This window comes from Lontra canadensis, unplaced genomic scaffold (genome assembly GCF_010015895.1).
Source record: "Lontra canadensis isolate GAN:19392208 unplaced genomic scaffold, GSC_riverotter_1.0 scaffold103, whole genome shotgun sequence".
Taxonomy (NCBI): domain Eukaryota; kingdom Metazoa; phylum Chordata; class Mammalia; order Carnivora; family Mustelidae; genus Lontra; species Lontra canadensis.
Window position 1 is genome coordinate 4,899,393 of NW_022631097.1, and position 20,002 is coordinate 4,919,394.

A 20,002-nucleotide genomic window follows, 5' to 3' on the forward strand; every position below is an offset into this window, starting at 1 on the left:
GCGGTTTTGAAGAAAAGGAAAATGCCAGACTTTCCCAAAGTGGTGGTTAGTTTGCTCTGAAACAGTGCATTATTGCCCTTGAAGTGATACAGGAATAAGGGAAGAAAAAATTGACAATGTTCATTTAATGATATATCTGGGTCTCTTTTTCTTATCCAACTAAGGCTCCACAGTTAGTGAGACAAAGGCAACAACTTTTCAAGGTTGCTCTATTTCTTACCTGCTTAACAAACATCCATTAAATACTACCTGTATACAAGGCACTAAGGTGGCAAAAATAAAAATAAAAAAATTCAGACTACTCACTCATTAAGTATTATAGGGTTTTTGTTTTATTATTTTTTTTAAGTAAGCTCTGTACCCAACATGGGGCTCGAACTCACGACGCCAAGATCAAGAGTCACATGGTCTACCAACTGAGCCAGCCAGGGACCTCTGAAGCATTCATTTTCTAATAGAGACTATCTTAATTATGTTGTATAGATAAGCTCTTTAACAGAGGAACATGTAAGGCATTTTTGGAACTTATGAGAGAGGAGGATTAGTTCAGTTAGAGGGATCAAGTAGGGCTTTGAGGAATAAGGAGGAGTTTTTTGGGTACAGAGGAGTGTGGACTTGTGACATGTTCAAGAGTTGAAGATGTCTAGAATGTACAGGCAAGCAGGAGGTGGTGGAAGATTCAAAAGCATTACCATGGGGGTGCCTGGTGGCTCAGTTGGTTAAGCACTGGACTCTTGGTTCAGGCTCAGGTCGTGACCTCAGGGTCCTGGGAGTACACCCCATGTGCCTCAGGCTCTGTGATCGGTGTAGAGTCGGCTTCTCCCTCTCCCTCCCCATGCCCTCCTCGCTTGCATGTACTCTCTGTCAGGTAAATAAATAATATCTTTTAAAAAAAGCATTACCATGGCCCAACATAACAGAGTGACCTTTGTTAGATTTCCTTGGAACAATAAACGAATTCATTTTGTTTATTTTAAAAAATATTTTATTTATTTATTTGAGAGAGAGAGAGAGAGAGAGTATAAGCAGGGGAAATGGCAGAGGGAGAGAGGGAAGCAGTCTCCCCACTTAGCAAGGAGCCCAATGTGGGGCTTGATCACAGGACCCTGGGACCATGACCTGAGTAGAAGGCAGACACTTAACCAACTAAGCCACTCAGGTGTCCCAAATGAGTTCATTTTTAAAATATTGTTACCACTCCTCTTCAAGATTACATGAAGGGGCACCTGGGTGGCTCAGTGGGTTAAAGCCTCTGCCTTCGGCCCGGGTCATGATCCCAGGGTCCTGGGATGGAGCCCCAAATCAGGCTCTCTGCTCAGCAGGGAGCCTGCTTCCTCCTTTCTCTCTGCCTGCCTCTCCGCCTGCTTGTGATCTCTGTCTGTCAAATAAATAAATAAAATCTTTAAAAAAAAGAGAGAGAGATTACATGAAAAAGGGGCACCTGGGTGGCTCAGTGGGTTAAGCCTCTGCCTTTGGCTCAGGTCATGATCTCAGGGTGCTGGGATCGAGGCCGGTGTCGGGCTCTCTGCTCAGCAGGGAGCCTGCTTCCCCCTCTCTCTGCCTGTCTCTCTGCCTACTTGTGATCTCTCTCTCTCTCTCTGTCAAATAAATAAATAAAATCTTTTAAAAATTAAAAAAAAAAAGATTACATGAAACAGAGAAGCTTTCATGATCACAGAGTTGAAAATGTGGCAAAGATTCATCAGAGAAGTGAATCCTGGTCCTTACCAATTAAAAACTTAGAAAATTAACCCAGGGGTAGCTGGGTGGCTCAGTCTTTAAACATCTGCCTTTGCCTTGGATCATGATCTCAGGATCCTGGGATCCAGCCCCAAATCCGGCTACCTACTGGGCGGGAAGCCTGCTTCTCCCTCTCCGCTCCCCTCCGCCTGCTTGTGTTCCCTCTCTTGCTGTGTCTCTGTCAAATATATAAAATCTTAAAAAAAAAAGAAAAGAAAACTAACCCAGATTTTGTGGGCCCATCTCCCTCATTTTATTCGATCATTCTTGGCTTTTTCATTTAAGTGAACTGCAGAGATCCACAGGCAATATCTAGCTTAATTTTAGTCCTGAATGTTTAATAAACCACAGATAGTTGGTGCAGAAGGACCTACACACAAATAGAAATATGCATAAAACCTAACTTGTGAACAAGCATATTTGACCTCAGCAGAGAGGCAGGCTCTAGATCCTTCTACATTTGACCCTATTTGTGTTGGGTTCCGGAATGTCTTACCCCAGGTCCCACCAAATCTCTTGTTTATTAAAGGCTTTGAAGATGAAAACTCTATAGTTGAACCACTAGTTTTACTTCCAACATCAATGAGCCTTTTATATTTGGAAAATATCCTCTCTTCCTGTGGAAAGAACAAAGTGTGAATTGATTATCTGAGCATCTCAGCATCTGACAGAGCTCTTGACCTTCCCCAAATCCAACATGGTATTCAAGGGTAACAATGGTTTAAATATAAACTAATTTTAACCTAAACTACTAGGCTTGTTTACTAAACATAAAACTGAATAGCCATTTACCCCTACAAATATAAATGTGGAAACTGAAGTAAATGAATTTAACTTATTATGGCCTTGGCAGCCACAGGTTATTAAACTCGTGTTAAAATTAAAATCCTTTAAAGTGGTCTATATCCGGCACATTACATATTTTGGAACAAGAATCGATATGTCAATTAAGTTAATGATTCGAAGTCACAAAGATAAACAGTCCAGAACTAGGAAAAATCCCGAAGTGCTTATTCTGTGATCGCCAGAGTTGATTTTTATAGTTCCAGTGATTAGTAACCAGTATTCTGAAATCTTAAGACCCAAATTCTATGTGCTTCAAATTCAAATTGTTTACAATTTGGAAAGCATGACTTTCTCCAGTACCTTGATGTAACAGATGGTGGTAAACCTACACAGGTTCTCCTCTGAGTTGTCATTCACCTGCCAGTTCTTTTGCTCCTTCCCCACCAGAAGAACCTTCTGCCCATATTTTCTTTTTAAGTCTTGTTGTGGGCTGAAAGGTGCCCCTCTCAAAAATAGGTTTAGGGGCACCTGAGTGGCTTAGTCATTGAGTGTCTGCCTCCGGCTCAGGTCATGATCCCAGGGTCCTAGGATCAAGCCCCTGTCAGGATCCCTGCTCAGTGGGGCGTCTGCTTCTCCTCCTTCCTCTGCCTGCTTCTCCCCCTACTTGTGCTCTCTCTCACTATATCTTTCTGTCAAATAAATAAAATCTTTTAAAAAAGAAAAAGAAAAAGAAAAACTTATATGCAACCTTGCTATTTATTAAAGGAATGTCCCCAGGGGTGCCTGGGTGGTTTATTCAGTTAAGCATCTGCCTTTGGCTCATGTTATGATCTCGGGGTCTTGGGATTGATTCCGCCATTGGGCTCCCTGCTCAGCGGGGAGTCTGCTTCTCTCTCCCTCTGCCACCACCCCCATCATGCTCACACACTCTCTCCCTGTCTCAATAAATAAATAAAATCTTCAAAAATACAGACAAAAAAAAAAAAAAGGAAGAAAGAAATGCCCCTTAAAAGAACAGTGTGGTAGGGGCACCTGGATGGCTCAGTGGGTTAAGGCCTCTGCCTTTGGCTCAGGTCATGCTCCCAGGGTCCTGGGATCGAGCCCCACATTGGGCTCTCTGCTCAGTGGGAAGCACGCTTCCTCCTCTCTCTCTCTTCCTGCCTCTCCACCTACTTGAGATCTCTGTCTGACAAATAAATAAATAAAATCTTAAAAACAACAACAACAACAGTGTGGTAGTTATTTTACTCAATAGCAAAATTCAGCCTAATGTCAATAGTCAATGCAGGCCTGGTTATGGGAAAACTGACATGCTACACTGGTCCTAGAGGAAGTGTAGAATTGGTACAACCCTTGTGGGAAACAATTTGTCAATTATTCAGCAACACTTTCACGCTCACCTCTGGACATCTGATCAGGTCCAAAAGGAATAGAATAAAATTTCAAGAACACACAGTAGCAACAGGCAGGAGGACACATCAGCGACTGTCAGACTTTATAAAATATAACTGTTAGTCACCTGCCTCTATGACCCTTCTGGGTCCAAGGACCCCCTCTCTGATGAGGCACATAAAATTCTCAAACAAAAGTCTGAGAATACAAGCATTTCTTGATAATACTTAACATTACTTCTTGAGAATATTATTATCATTTAATATTCCTTCCTGATAATACTTAAGCTGAATTTTAAAGAGGCCTTATTCCAAAAACCCCACTCTAGTTGTAAAACTCATAATACACATTACATTCTATAAGCCTTTTCTCTTTTTCTAAGATTTATTTATTTATTTGACACAGAGAGAGAGAGAGAGAGAGAGAGAGAGAGCGCATGTGAACGAGCAGGGGGAACAGCAAGCAAAGGGAGAAGCAGGCTCCCCACCAAGCAGAGAGCCCTACTTGAGCTTGATCTTAGGACCCTGGGATCATCTCCTGAGCTGAAAGCAGACACTTAATGGACTGAGCTACCCAGGCGCCCCTCTAAAAGCCTTTTAGTAAAAGGTATTTCCTATTATAGAATTAGTTTCTCACAGAAATCCTCCTAATTTTACCAAAGAGGAAACTGAGGCACAGAAACATTTTGTGACTTGAGGGAGGCCTCTGGGCTCACTAGAGGCAAAGCTGGAACTAGAACCCTGTCTTGTCATTTCAGTCATAGCCATCTTTCACTCCCCCCATGACACAGGGAAAGTCTCTGCCCTGACTTTTTCAAGGTTAAAGAAGACTTAGAAGCTAAGTTACAGATGAGGAAACTGAAGTCTAAGAAGACCAGGTAATTTTGCCAGGTTCACGTGCCAATGACAAGGTGTGCAAACTTGTCTGCGCCCCATGACTACATCCCTCATAGGTAGTGAAACAAATTCCATCCAATTTCCATCAGCTAACAAGGATTTGTTGCACCTAAATCCACCCAGCACTCCTTAAACCGATATATTGGGACCTACTGGGCACCAGCCTTGTGCTGAGGGCTCTCTGTCCAAGCCCAGTGGACTCAGAGGTCAACACTGGTGGACACTATGGTCCCCAAAGCCGAGCCTGTCAACTTAGCTTTGGGAGGTCTAGAATTAGAATTTATCTCATGAATTTTCTGAGTATTCTAGTTATTTCTGCCAAGGATCGTTTATTTAAAAATAAGGCATTTTTGTGGCCTGGCAGTGAAAGACCATTTGGAACCTCAGACAAATAATTTCCTGTTAATAATCTGCTTAGGAAAACTTCTCTCCCACACAGCAGCCCAGCTGAGCTGAACGCTCCCTGCACAGCTTCTGAGGCTGACTGCTGTTTAAAGGCAACCCAGAACTTCTTAATTTGGCTCAGGAAACTGAACACATTGTTTTCAGGAGATCAAAAGATTTATCTAAAAAGAAGTGACCCTGTCCCCATTGTCTTTCAGATTGTGCTAGGTTTGCAAACTTTTGTGAGAAAAATGAGCTTGTCTCAGTCAGGCAAAGGAATCAGGCCAGAAGCTCCTAAACTCGGGAGTATTTACCCTCAGTAAATACCCTTAGCATTTCATTTAGGTATTTATCGGGCAGTAATTCTCAGGATTAAGCAAAAAGCTCCTGGTTGGGGAAAAGGAGTTCTGACATTACAGCGAAAGTGGGAAAGTGAAGCACAGCATGTAGTTTACAATCCTGAGTGATGGTCTTTTGTAAAAGGAGCTGACCTCCTAATGTAGGAGATTATTTTAACCTTGAACCAATAGGATTTCAGGATACATGGACTTTAAGCCTCCACTGAAAATACATATGCCTTTAAGGTAGATGTGCTGTTTCCTAGCCAATTATTAGAAATCTGAGGGAAAGAAAGGCAACAAAGGAAAGTAGTTTCCACAGCTCCCCTTTTATGATGTGATGGTGAGCGTAGTCATTTGCTAAGGTTGCCATTACAAAGAACCATAAGCTGAATGGCTAGAATTTTGAACAGAAATTTGTTTTCTCCCAGTCTGGAGGTCAGGTGTCTAAGATCAGAACAAGGTATTGGCAGGGTTGGTCCCTTCTGAGGGCCATGACAGGAGCATCTGTTCCTGGCCTCTCTCCTTGGCTTATAGATGGCCATCTCCCTGTGTCTGTTTATATCCTCTTCCTTCTCTGTGTGTCTATCTCTTTGTCCAAATCTTCCCTTTTTATATGGATACCAGTCATACTGGAGGAGGGCCCACCCTAACAACCTTATCTTATTACATCTGCAATGACTCTATTTCCAAATAAGGTCACATTCTGAGGTTCTGGAGGTTAGGGCTTCCATATGTGAGGTTTTAGGGGACACGATTCAACACATAACAATGAGTAAAGCTATCCTGAGGCTCATAAAGCCACTGAATTGAGGCTTTGTACTTTATAGGCTCAGGAGGCCATGTTGGCACTACAAATGGCTAGAACAGTGACTTTCAATTAGGAAGCACAGGGTTCCTCCTCTGGCTGTCTGAGGAACAAGGATGGAGGTAGGAAACACTGCTGGGCTCAGAAGAACCAAGGCCTGTCCTGAGGTGTCACAAGATAGCAGGTGATTTGGGTGATGTCATTTACATTTTCCACAGAACATTACATTTTACCAAAGTTTCACTGTCATCTTATGTCATCTCAATGAAACCTGACAAGAACCCAATAAATGAGAGAGTAGCCTCCTCTTTCAGGTGAGGAACCTAAGACCCAGAGAAGTCAAGTGACCAGCCAAGGTCTTAGCATGAATGAGTACCAGGGCCAAGATGATGACCCACAGCTTCAGCTGTGCAACTCCACATCCAGGGTTTACTTCTCCAACTCAAAGACCCAGGTTTCCTGCAGCTTGCCAATGTCACCTAGAGCTCAAAATGTAATGACATATCTAACTTCTCGTGAACCTTGGGTGAAAATCTGAGCCTCTTTCCTGCCCCTTCTTGGTCTATCTGTAATGGCAACGTGAGGTGAAAAAGTTTGGACTAGCTCACTGTCTTGCTCAAGAACAATCTCTTGGTGAGTGAAGATCCCGACAGAATGTTCGTAACCCTGCTGAAATTCATGCACATGAATGAGTGTTCTTGCTTTTCTGGGGAAAGGTCTGTAGTGTTTCCTCAGCTTCTCATAGAGTCAGTGGTCCTTACACCAGGGGTCTCTCAGAATGGTCTCTGGTCTCTGGCATATCCGTCAGTTCCTTTACTCTTTCCTCACTAAAAACCATCTCGTGTCCTCTCTTCTGGAAGCATTTTCTGGTGGGATCCCTGTGCTGATCTAGGCCTGCTAGAAAGGGACATGCCACTCTGGGTATCGTTGCAGCCTCCAAGCAGGTATTACCCCATCTTCTTCAGTGATAAATCACAGACGGAAGTGGGCCCCAGAGCTCATCTGTCCCCTGAGCTGCATACCAGGTCCCTGGGGATGCCACAGTAGAACTCCTCACTGGGAAGACGACTGAGCACCTGGGTATTCATGGCTTGGCTAGGCCATGAGACCAACATATCAGTTCAGCAGGAACTGTCAGCCTACTCACTCCTTGGATAAAGACCCAGGCGTCCTCATTCTGTGAGGGGTAGTCATCGGGCCTGAAGCTGCAACCGATCACATGGCTTCTGAAGTTCTCTTTGCTTATTTTGTCAGGCAGGGTCCCATCCAAGCACCGTTCTACCTCTCTCTTCCCCTTGGACCATTTGTGGACCATCTGGTACCTCTCCTTACCCACTCTGTTTCCTGCAGGCCACCACAAATTTAACGTGCCCCTGGAAAGTGTGTGGAATCAGTCTTACACCAGGTTCTGGAACCAGCCACCTCCTAGACCAGGAAAACTAAGCAGCTCTAGTGTATACATCCAGTCGATGTGCTGTCTGTCCAGTCTAACGCTGGGCTTTAGCCTCTCCTGGAGGCCACATTCATATAAGATATAAGATATATACATAATAAACGTAAGATATATTCTTACATCCTTCAGCCCAAACCTCTGCTTCCTCTTGCCATTTTCCTTTGTGTGGCCCTGGAGCGATTGTCTGCCCTGGGCCCCAGTTCTGTAGGCAGGGCCAGGCCCCAAGCCCCAGCCATCCGCTCAAGTCACTGCAGCTCTCTGCTCAGCTTCTCCACCTTCCCTCCTGTGATGGAACCCTAGGATGCCTTTTGGTCCACCTACCGCCTATTGCTTAGCCCTGGCTATTATATTGTACCTGCATGACCTGCTTTTCTCCCCTGACCTTCAGGGTTATCTAGCACCTGTCCCACCTCAGTAGGAGTATCTGTTTCCTTTTCTAACTCCTTCTTCCCTGCACCCATGGAGACGAACCCTTCTGAAGTTGTAGGCGCTGGTGTTGAAATTTACATGCAATGTTGCAGACATATAGAAATAGCATCTTATTTCCTAGAATTGATCTCAAATGTCCTAAGAGCTGCTATCTCCACTTAGAGGGGAAAAAAGGGTGTAGCATAGTTATTGTGGTTTTAATAGGCTCTACCAGGTTAACTCAGTCTCCTTGGGGTAAATTGTCAATCTTTCAAGTTTCTCTTTCCCATTCCCTGTGCAGCATCTAGGCATGGGGCAAGTTTCAGGGGGTGGTTGAACTTTGTGCTGCCGTCTGGTCCTCAGAGGCCTCACAGTCTTAAGATACCTGTGTCTCTTGGTTATACTTGCTGCCAGATCCACCTGTCCATTGGGATGTGTGGGAGCCCATCAATGTTGGCTTCCCTCCTTTGCTTCAGTGATAACACTGAAGCATGATCCCACTAGCTCTCTTTGTTTATCTACATGCCTCAATGTAGCAATTTACAAGCCATGGGAACCTATGTGCGACGTTGAGGGAAGCCATGACCCAACTCTACCCTAAGCCAAACAAATAAGAATTGGGACCAGAGCCCTCTCTGCTTTTTAGATCCCTCTCTGACCTCCTTGGAGCTTCTAAATACCTGCTCCTCTCCCCTTCAATGAAACAGCCCCTTTCATAGCTCTTGGGCAGACAGACAAGGCAGATGGACTGTGATGGGGCCTCCCAGAGCTAGAAGTGTTCTTAGATTCAGACCGGCAGGGAACGTCAGGGAACTTGGCAGAGCTGCTGGGCACTTGCCATAGGACTGGGGATCAGAGGCAAGGTTTCCGACTCTAGTGCTTGGCTAATGACCAAAAGATGGACCCAGGTACAAGGATTGTTTTATAAAACTGGGGTCTAGTGTGAATCTCACTAAACCTCTAGATGAAAACAGATGCCTGTTCCGAGAACTGAGGCCCAAAACAGAGCCAAAGAACACAGAGCATGATTTGGGTCCATCAGTGACTTTCCCTAGATCTCAGCATCAAAACCAAGCTACCATATGTCCAACCATAAGCTTTTCTGCCCTGTTATGGTTTATCTTTCACCTCACACAGTTCTGTAAGCTGTGAATCCGCATGCAAATGCTACCAGCACTGTTTACCTTCTGGCTTTTCCCCTTTCTCTGCTCTCTTCTGGGAACCCGTTACCTTTTGTCAGACTGCAGTTCTAGAACATCATTTCCTTTATGTCTTCCCTTTCCTGCTCAAGAACCTGTAGAGCTTCTGTTGTCAGTCCCTAACCCTCAGCCCTTTAGCAACTTCTTCCTCTGCCTCCGGCCCACCTCCTTTCCCAGGACTTCCTGCCAGGGCATCTCCTGTCCTTCAGGCAAGTCCTAGATTTGTTCTGCCTTCCAACAGTGGCAAGTGCCCATTTCTGCCTCTGACAATTATTAGTGCCTACTTTGTGAATGGCAGAGTCATAACAGAGGGAATAAAAATAAAAGAATCTGGCCCTGACTTCTAAGAAGTTTCCCTTTATGGGAATTGCTTGAAGCCTGAAGTTTCTTTTCCTAGACTTTGAATTCCGAATACTACATTTTGTTAATGTCTTCCAAGCCTGGCCTCATCACATTAATCTCTTTTTGTACCTTATTAGTAAAGGTATTAGTTAACACTCTATATAAAACTCTATGCCTTTGACATGTTTTCAAATAATTTTTGGTCTTTAACATGGCCTGTGAGATGTCAAGCCAGCGATTTCACCCCCAGTTCCACATTTGGGAAAATGACAGCCTGAGGTCGCAAACTCATCAATAAAGGGCAGAACTGGAACTCGGGCCCTCTGTTCTTTTGGTACAGGCCAGCATAAATCAGGACTGCATTCGGACAGCCACAAGGAACTAAACACCAGGTATGGGGGCTTAACCAAAGAGACATCTATTTCTCTCCCATCACTGGAAATTTGGAGATAAGCCACCCAAGGCTGACATGGCAACTCCATGATGTCATTCGGTTTCAGCCTCTTTCTGGATTTCTTTTCGGTCACACTTGGCATGTGGTTTTCATCCTTGCAGTGGCAAAATGATTCCCACCTCTGAACAACGTGCTCCACGAAGAAGGGCAAAGAGCAAGGGTCAAAATAATAGCTCTAAGTTACTCCTACTTAGAGCTTCTCTGGAAGCCCCGCCCAGTGACCCCTCTTGCACCTCATTGGCTAAACTGTGTCACCTGGCCAACCCTAGCAGCAAGGGAGTCTGGGAGCCTGAGCAGCTTAATACTGGGCATGTTGCCACCTTGACCCAAATCAGAGCTATTATAAGGAACGGATGGACCACTGTGTTTGCTGGGACAGCTTCCTTCTTTACTCTGCTTTCCCTTATTTTAGGCGGTTATATAGTGGTCCAGCCTCCTCATTTCCTTGTCCTCTCTCACCCCAGCTCTCCATACCCGAAGACAGATATCCTGGCTATCCCAAGACAGCCAGTCTCCACAACTGTGGCCCCTGTTTTTCAGCAAAACTTCTAAATCCTCAGAGAAGTGTTAAAAAGCCAACACTCTATTAAAGTAACTAATATGACTCTACAAAAGCTGTGTTCACCCTGGATTTTGCTATATTTCCCATTTCAAATATGTGGTCTTCCATAGAGCAAAATACACGTTCTCATAAACCACTGGAATGGCTTGTAAATCCCAGCATTTCTGCATCCAAACTTCACCTCCTGGATCTCTGAAAGTGGCACAAAATCCCTCTCTCTGACATGTCTTGATCTTGAGCTCTTTCCAGACCCAGGATGCTCAGGTGAACGAGACAAGACCCTTGCCTTCCAGGTGCCCTCTGTCTAGGAAGGGAGATGGTCCTGTGTCCCAGTCAGGTAAGCAGAGATGGTTTGGAGCTAGTCCATGCCTCAGGGGTCCATGAAGAGGAGGGACATGGGCCTCTGCAGGAATCCAGGAAGCATTCTGGGAAGAGGAAAGAGGGCTATTTGACCCGACATGGACAACGTATAGAGAACGTGGTATGACTTCTACTCTTTTTTATTGAAAGTAAGTGCAGGAGAACTTAAAAACCCACAAAGACACTGGTCTTTTTAAAGCAGCCCCTATGTGGACTTAAATAATGCAGGCTCTACTCAAAGCATTTTCTTCAAATGCAGTTCCTTTTCTGGATTACTTTCAAGCGTATGTGAAAATCTTGTGGATTTGCTCACTGAGAAATCCTTGTCTTTTAGGATGGGTTTTATTTCTGAGCATACAGGGATTCATATGGAGATAAACGTGTGAATCGGGATGAAACAAGACAGCACATTGGTCCAGAGCTTACCCCAGCTTTCTTTCCAGACAGTTCACCTGCGCAAGGCCCCATCTCCTTAATTACATATATAAAGCTTATAGAGAAAAAAAGTAAAGAATGTAAAAAGTAGTCCAAATTTGAAGAGGCTTTTACTTAAGTCCAAGGCATCAGTACGTTTATAGGTTCTGTTGATTTCTGTCTTCTCAACCACATGGAAAGTGGTTACTTCTTCAAATGTAGTGGGTATTATCCTGAACACACGGTGAAACCTTGAGCTCGCTATCAACATGAGGAACTATCTACTTAACTGTTAAGGGAACATGGAATCGGAATGATTAATTTGTCTGGTAAGCCCTCTTATTCTCTTGACACACAATGATGGGTTGAAATGTAGCAGGGGAATCAGAAAAGTTACTATTCCTTCCATGTGTTTTTAGAATTCTCAGCTTTACTTTTGCCTTTATCCCTGACCTTTTCTCATTCGGTCCCTTCTCTGTACATGCTTTCTCTCCTCCCAGCTGGACCCTGGGACAGTGGGTCAGTTTATGTTTGCTAAGCAGTCTCCTTTTTAACCCAGTTATAGGTAGGTGTTTGTATTGGCTCATACCATCTACTGGCAGGATTTTCCCTCTTGACTACCTAAGGTCTGGGCTCTGTTCACTTAGTCAACAGAATCATTACCCTGCCTGTGCAAAGCCACCCTCTGTTGCATCAGCCAGTGGCTCTCCAGTGTGGACTCCTGGGCACTTAGAGGACTTATTTCCCTGGCATGATTCCCTCACACAAGGCGCTGGGCACACACGGAGCTCAGTGCGAACACGCCTCCAGCAATGACAGGCCCTAAAACAGAGGATGAGGTCAGCCTGACGATTCACTGCCAGCACTGGGCAGAAAGAAAGCATCCTGAAGGAAAGGGTGGGGTGCGGCAGCCTCCAGGCCACCTCACCCACCTCTTAGCTCTTTCCTAAAATGCTGGGGAGGCGGAAGTGACTTTCTGCATCAGGAAAAGACAAAGGATCGTCAGGAAGCAGCACAAGGAGCCAGAGGCTAGGACTCTAGGGTCCTGACCCTTTGGCCCAGACTCACAGGACTTTTTTTTTTTTTTTTTTTTAAGATTTTATTTATTTGACAGAGAGAAAGACAGACATAAAGAGAGCCCAAGCAGGGGCAGCAGCAGAGGGAGAGGGAGAACCAGGCTTGCAGCTGAGCAGGGAACCTGATGTGGGACTTGATCCCAGGACCCGGAGATCATGACCTGAGCTGAAGGCAGATGCTTAACCCTCTGAGCCACCCAGGTGCCCTGGGTCATGGGATTATTAACCCACCACTTTGGTCCCAGAGCTACCAATGTTCTGCAGTCCTGAGGAGGGGGACACAGACAGTGTCATTCCCAGCCAGGATTTGGGTGGGACAGTGCTTAATTTCTTAGAGTCCTACCTGACAAAAATGTGTTGTAAGTCCTGAATGCTAAATACATATCCAGCACACAGCCTTTGGCACACTGAGCATATGGAGCCAAAGAGCCAGAAATCGCAGGAATCAGAAGCCACTAGCTCTTCCCTCTGTCCCAGCCACAGACCATTCACTGTTCATGTCATTGAACGTCAGCAAATATCAGGGGAATCAAACAGGTGGCTGTTCAGCAGAACAAACAAGCACTTGCTAAATGAAAGTTTCTAATTTGCTTAGGGCTCCAGCAAATGGCTGGTCTGTCACACCCTCAACATCTCTCCAGACCAGCCCCAATTTGTGTTTTTAGCAGGGTATTTTATTCTTGTTTTTTGTTTGTTTGTTTGTTTGTTTGTTTGTTTTTAAATCCTATAACAGAAGGTTTAAAGGATCGACGTGGTTATTTAAGGATTACAGTCAGGCTGGATTCTTGTTCCCTGCCTCCCCCTCCCTCCCACAAGGGCAGATTTCTCACTTAATTCTTTGATCATTTGATGGTCTTCTGACCTCCCCATTTTAATGTGGGCTCTACCAAGTGGACCCTGCACCAGACGGCCTCTCTCTTCTGTTGGCTCCACCCGGACCTTGGATGTCAGTCCTGTTGTGCAGAAGTCACCTTTTTTTTTTTTAAGATTTTATTTAATTTATTTGACAGAGATCACAAGTAGGCAGAGAGGCAGGCGGGGCGGGGCGAGGGGGGGAGCGGGGAAGCAGGCTCCCAGCTGAGCAGAGAGCCCGCCCAATGTGGGGCTCGATCCCAGGACCCTGAGATCATGACCTGAGCCAAAAGCAGAGGCTCAACCCACTGAGCCACCCAGGCGCCCCTGGAAGTCACCTTTTTAAAATACCATAAATGGTCGTTAGAGGGTCTCAGCAGATGGATAGCTGGGGAAACCTCGGGGTTACACAAAAGAGGGTCACTGTCCCCCTAGTGTTAAGTCACATTAGATGGTTGTGCTATTGAAACTCTACCGTAACCACTTATTCATTATCCTAAATAAAGAATATGATTTAGGGGTGTCTGGGTGGCTCAGTTGGTTAAGCGTCTGCCTTCGGTTCAGGTCATGATCCCGGGGTCCTGGGATCGGGCCCCGCATCGGGCTCCTTGCTCAGCAGGGAGTCTGCTTCTCCCTCTCTCTCTGCCCTTCCTTCCTACTGTCTCAAAAAAATAAATGAGGGGCACCTGGGAGGCTCAGTGGGTTAAGCCTCTGCCTTTGGCTCGGGTCCTCCCCCTTCTGTCTGCCTCTCTGCCTGCTTGTGATCTCTGTCTGTCAAATAAATAAATAAAATCTTTAAAAATAAATACATAATTAAATAAATAAAATATTTTTTTAAAAAGGAGAATAATATTATTTGCTTTTGGCTGGCAGAAAAAGTAAAAAAGTGTTTAAATCACTTGTTTTCCTACCAGGTTTTAAAGATCAACATGTAGTAAAACGCCATTGTCTTGGAAAGGTAAGCACAAAATTAATCATTCCAGAAATAAGGTAAACTAAAGGCTAGCCTTTAGTTCATGTTTGTAGTGGGAAGTAAGCAGGTTCTTGTGAGGTAGGGCTTTTTGATGCCTAAATCTTCCTTGAATATGAATATATATACTTATATATGTATATATATACAAAAAAGATATATCTCCCCCCCCACCCCCTTCTCTCACTCCCAGGGATCCTGTTTCTAAAACTGTATATCCACATCAATGGGGAGATTTAAGAATGCTGATTCCTGGGCCTGGGACCAGCTAGTTTGTAAAACCTTAGTTTGGGGCAGGGAAGAACAGGCTCATTGGTCATAAGCTACCTGAGGCCTGAGCTGCTCCCAAGGGACCCTCCTGTTTGCTCCGCTCCACTACTGAATTACCACTCGGCTTTCTCCCTCTCTTCAGACAGCTACTCAGAAACCCGGAAAATCGGACCAAGCATTGAGGTTAGAATCAATTTAAGTCGATGCTTTAGAATATTTTGAAATCGTTACAGAGCAGGTTAGGTAAGTTCCCAGGGAAGAGAACAGGCAGAGGCAGAGGTCAGAACAGGCCCTGGAGGTCATTTCCTCTCCAGAGCTCGACAAGGGCACATATGTAGATTACCGCCCAGAGCATGGAGAAATGCGCAACCCACCATTGAGGAGTCCAACTCTATGGGCAAGGCTACCCGCCTGGAATGGACCCCTGCTGTATTGCCTGCTGAGGGGTAATTTATTCTCCCAACACCCCGGGACCCTAGAGTTTGCAACTGGTAAGTTAGAGGTTCCCGCCATTCAGAGCCTCCCCTACAACTTCAAAGAGAATCCCAGACACCAGACACCTTGTGCAGCAGGGGTTAGCCTGCTGACTACAAAGCAATTTACAGTCATTTATTTAAGTGCCATTAGTTAATTACACTGTCATTTTGCCAAGAGAGGAAGAAGTACTTAGATGCGAACTAAACTCAGAACGAAGAGGAAGGAATGAATAGAGCCATGACAGACTTGATGCTGTTTTATCTCCATCTGTGATGTGCAATTCAAATCACCATGCTTTAACATTACATTCAATGCAAATGTTGTATTTGCTCACGAGTCAATATTTTATGCCCTTTCCGGAACCTGATTACTGTTCAGCAAACACTGGTTGGCACATCCTCTACATGCAGAGATTGACTAATGCTTTTTTGGAAAACGGGTATAAAGGGATCTATACTGAACTTGAAGTGACTTGTCACAATGGCTTTCATTTCTTGAGACTTTCCTGGCTGGATATCTTTTGTTTCCTTCCTGGGTTCACCCTATAATTTCCCCTTCTCCAGCCAACTGTGTCCCTAATGGCTGACCTATATAGACTACATCCAGGGGCTCCCATGCCCTTGGGCTTCTAGTTGGGTTTACAAGATGGGAGCATAGCCCACACTATAAGGAGGGAGGGAGAGAAGGGATGAGATCAGACTGGAGGCATTGTGGGCTGGCTGCCCTTGACTAAAGGTCATGGCACCTACAAGGCAGCCCTTTCTGCCTGCAGGTTCTGGTAATGACCTCTCAGGTCCCTCCTCTGGCCTAGAGATGGTGTCCCCACTGTTACTGGCCCGGAGAGGCTACCCTCCACCTTTGTAATAACTCCGTTATGGAACATTCTCAAGTGTCCCCCTTTCCTGCCATGACTGACTAGCATTTCTACTGCGATTTTAGTATTATTTAATTAAATCTTCAAACAACACAATGAAGTAAGCATTACTAAATTTACAGACCCTGGAACTGAGTCTCGGGAAAGTTGGGGATTTCCCCAAGGCCACAAGTGAGATAGTGGAAGTACTGGCATTTCAACCCATTTCTGTTTGGCTTCATAATCCCTGGTCCTCCTCTTATAATCTTGAGAGAGAGAGAAAGAGAAGCTTCATGGTACAAATTAGCAAAGAGCTCTAAGTTTATAATGAAAATAATATGTCTATTTTTTGCCCTCTTTCTCCTGTTCCTGTCCAGGGAAACTCCAGAATGAACACTAACTGTCACCAGCTTTAGAAAATGACTCAAATCCAGCATTTGTTGGGGAGTAATCTGTCGGTTTCCCCAGCTGCTTAGAGCATGGCAGTCATGAGACCAAGATCTGACCTCAAGCCCCTCTGTTTCTAGTTAATTTAATGCTGTGACAAAGTGTTTCATAGGTCCCAGGCTCTATCCATCTCTAGATGCCTCTCCCAAACCTGTATCCCAGCAGCACAGACTCCTGACCTCCTCAGGGCCCTCCTGACCCGCCCCTCACTGTCTCATCCCTCAAGGCGGTGCCTGCAGCACAAGAGGGCAGAGAAGGGAGCAGAATTGCAGCAGGATCTTACAATAGACCTGGGGGGTGGTCCTCCTGTCATTTCCAGGCTGGGTCAGAGGGGAAGGTACAAGGCTCTCATCTGCTTGAGACAGGGCACCAGCTCTATCCCTGCCTCTCCAGGAACCACAGGGTAGGCCTCGAAGCAGGACCTGACAGTTGCTCCCAGCTGCAGGGACATTCCTCTCTGGGAAAAGGGACCATGTGAAATCCACATTCCGGAGTGGGCTCCCTTTTACCTCTTATTCATCCTTCATTGACTCTGCCAATTAACTGACCAGATATTTACTGAGCATCTCTTATTTTCGAGAAGAGTGTTGGGTTTCCCATGTCCTTCTGCCTTCTGGCACCTTTCCCTTGGGTTGCCCAAAGCACTTCTGCCTTCCTCCTCCCAGCAGGAAAAACTCCCATCCCTTGAATCTTGAAGATCCTGGCCATATATGAGGAAAAAAATTCCCTGATTATTAATTCAGCCCAAAGGACCTTAAACCTTACAGATGTCTAACTGGTAACCATTACAAAGTATGGGAGAAAGTCGGTTTCTCCATGTGCTGCCCTCCAGGGTTCATTTTCATTCACTCCCTGGGCTGACAGAGAAATGAAAAGGAGACACTTGCTGTGCACCTCTGATGCCCTTTCATAACCTGATCACTCACCAGCTTCTGTTCAACAAAGAAATCATTCTTCCTTTCACTCCTGTCTCCCCTCTGCTCCTTCCCTGGATCCTGAGGCTCCAAACGTCCCTTCCAATTTTCTTTTCCCAAAGCAATGAGGATTCTTTCCTTAGGAATGAGAGGATGCTTTCCTACTCTGCATCAAGGGTCCTGTCTTTCCCCACTTCCGTTGGAGGAAGCAGTTCCCTCATCTGGAGCCTACAAACTCCTCTTGAAGATTCCAGAAGAGGTAGATTCTGAGCCATCAAACACCAGCCCCAGAGTCAATGCCTTTGTGGCCACCTCTACATGCTGTGCATGCCTAAGTTATGAGCAAAAACTGTGAGCCTTACAGTGGATACAGGAAGGGAGGAGGAAGGAGACAGTGGAGTCATTTGTGACAGAGGATGGTGAGATGCTCTAAGACCTCCCCCTTTGTCTCCACCCTTTTTTGCCCTGTGAGTTTCAGCTCCTTTTGGATCCTTGGTCCTAGTGAGGGACCCACTCTCACAAATCTGGGCAGACAGGCTGGGATGAGAAAGGAAAAAAAAAAATACTGATAACGTTCTAGTAACATCTGGTTCCACTGCAAACATTTAGACAAGTCTGTACAGAATGTTAGAAACTAACAAAATGGGCCAACCAGTGATTATATAAAGATGCAAATAAAAAGGCAAAAACTGGTGTAAACACCCTCTTGCTTGTTTTTGGAGACAAAAGTACGATGTATACAATAGAACACAACCAAATGAAACTTGGAAAGTTTAGTCAAATGGTTTTAAATAAACTTTTGAGGGGGTTGAGTGCCCAATATTGTTAGATTTTGAACAATCCATTCCCAGGACTGACAATTTCACCACAGTCTATGAAAGAGCACAGCCTAAGAAGGGGAGAAGATCAGATACCCTGCAGCTTGCCCTGGAAAGGGAGGCCCAGCATTTCCTACCCCCTTGTGTTTCTGTTATTTCAAACCTAAATAGGGGCCGCTGGTCTAGACCGGATCCAGAGAGGGCTTTCCACAACCTGCCCCTCCTGGTGGTCTGCAACTTAGAGAAACAAGTGGTCATGGTCCTCCTAAGCTTATAATTGGGAAACGAGAAAGAGATTCTGCTGCAGCATAGATAAAAACACCCAAAACAAAAATTTACCCTTCTCCCCAATTTCTTAAAAACCAAAGACCAGTCTATCATCGGCTATTTTCTAAGAGTTCAGGTAAATGCTTGCTTTGGAAACTGTACTGGTGATTTGATGCTTAGATGACTTCGCCTCAACACGGTGTGCTTGACAAAGGAGTTTGGTTGTAATTGGTGACAATTCTGACACTTCCCTCCCCTCCAAGCCAGCGCTGCTGTGGCCCTGCCCACATGCCCCGCCCAGGAGCCCAAGCCCCAGGCGCATCCCGCTCCACCCAGGGGAAAGCATCTCAGGGGCACGGGCACCCCGCCTTCCTTTCCCATAACCACTTTGCCCCGTTATCTCAAAAGCCCGAAACAGGAAATTCGTTAAGGAATTAACAATAGTTATCTCTGGGTGGAGGAGTTTTAAGTGACTTATTTTCTGTTTTAAACATTCTGGGGCGGGGGGGGGGGGGGGGGTTTTTTTTTTTTTTTTTTAAAAAAAAAAAAAAAAATAAAAAAGCGGGGGGAAAAAAAAAAAAAGCCAGGGACGACGGATGACTCCTACCGACTACTACCGCCTACTTCCTCTTTATCATTTGTTATCTTGCAATTTTTGGCCCCAGGAAGTTTCTCACGGTCAGTGTCACTCATTGTTTCAGGATGGGGTAGCACCTAATTCCCATCTATAGGTAGAAAACTCAGTGAACTTTCTCTCATTACAGATTTGGTCCTGTCTCTCCTATTAAACTCTAAATGCCCAGTGGGCAAGGATTCCAGAGCAGGGGAGCTGGGCAGTCCCTTCAGCTCTTAAATATGCACATGCTTTTTTTAAGCCGGTACTTTGATTCTAATTTTAAACATCTGTAGTAACAATAACAAGCATTTATGGAGTATTTAGGTCAGAATCTGTCTAAGCACTCCATAAGCATTAACACTCCTCGTGGAACCCTAAGAACTGAGTACTACTATTTTACAGATCCCCATTTTACAGGTGAGGAAACTGAGGCAGAGAACAATATAGTAATTAGAGAGCGGCAGAGCCAGAGTCTGAGTCCAATCTGACCCCAGAGGCTGTGTTCTACTCGTGGAAAACACACATAAACTTCATTTACTTTCCTTGAGGCTGCTATTGCTGCTCTGCATAGTAGGAACAGAGGCAGGGAAAGACCACTTAGGCCATAAATCTTCCCAGAGTCTAAATAACAACAGGACCAAAGTGAGTAACCTAGGCGACTCACCCAGAGAGGCTGTCTGCAAAGACAAGAAGCCTTTTGCATTCTGCAGCGTGTCCTTGCCGTCACACACCAATTTCTTGACAATCATTAACTAGGAAATTAAACAGTGGAAAGCAGAAGCCTGACTTTTACAAAGGAGGAACAGACAGAATCCCAGAAGTTTGTGGGGAGGGAGGAAAAGACGGAGGCTGGCGTTCCAGACTGCCTTAGTGCCAGCTACAGATCACAGCAGGGTTGGATCTGAT

General features: G+C 45.2%; 1 protein-coding gene across 3 annotated transcripts in view; it reads right to left on the bottom strand.

The window, feature by feature from the left end:
• Nucleotides 1-20,002, bottom strand: part of SPATA13 (spermatogenesis associated 13) — a 345,487-nt gene that overhangs the window by 175,357 nt on the left and 150,128 nt on the right. The window contains exon 1 of one of the 3 annotated variants that reach the window (XM_032838275.1): nt 19,761-19,814. The exons of the other annotated variants lie outside the window; for them this stretch is intronic. Coding sequence (XP_032694166.1) covers nt 19,761-19,799 — 39 coding nt within the window. The 5' untranslated portion in view covers nt 19,800-19,814. Of the gene's footprint in view, nt 1-19,760; nt 19,815-20,002 lie in introns of those variants that run through there. 3 annotated transcript variants of the gene reach the window in all.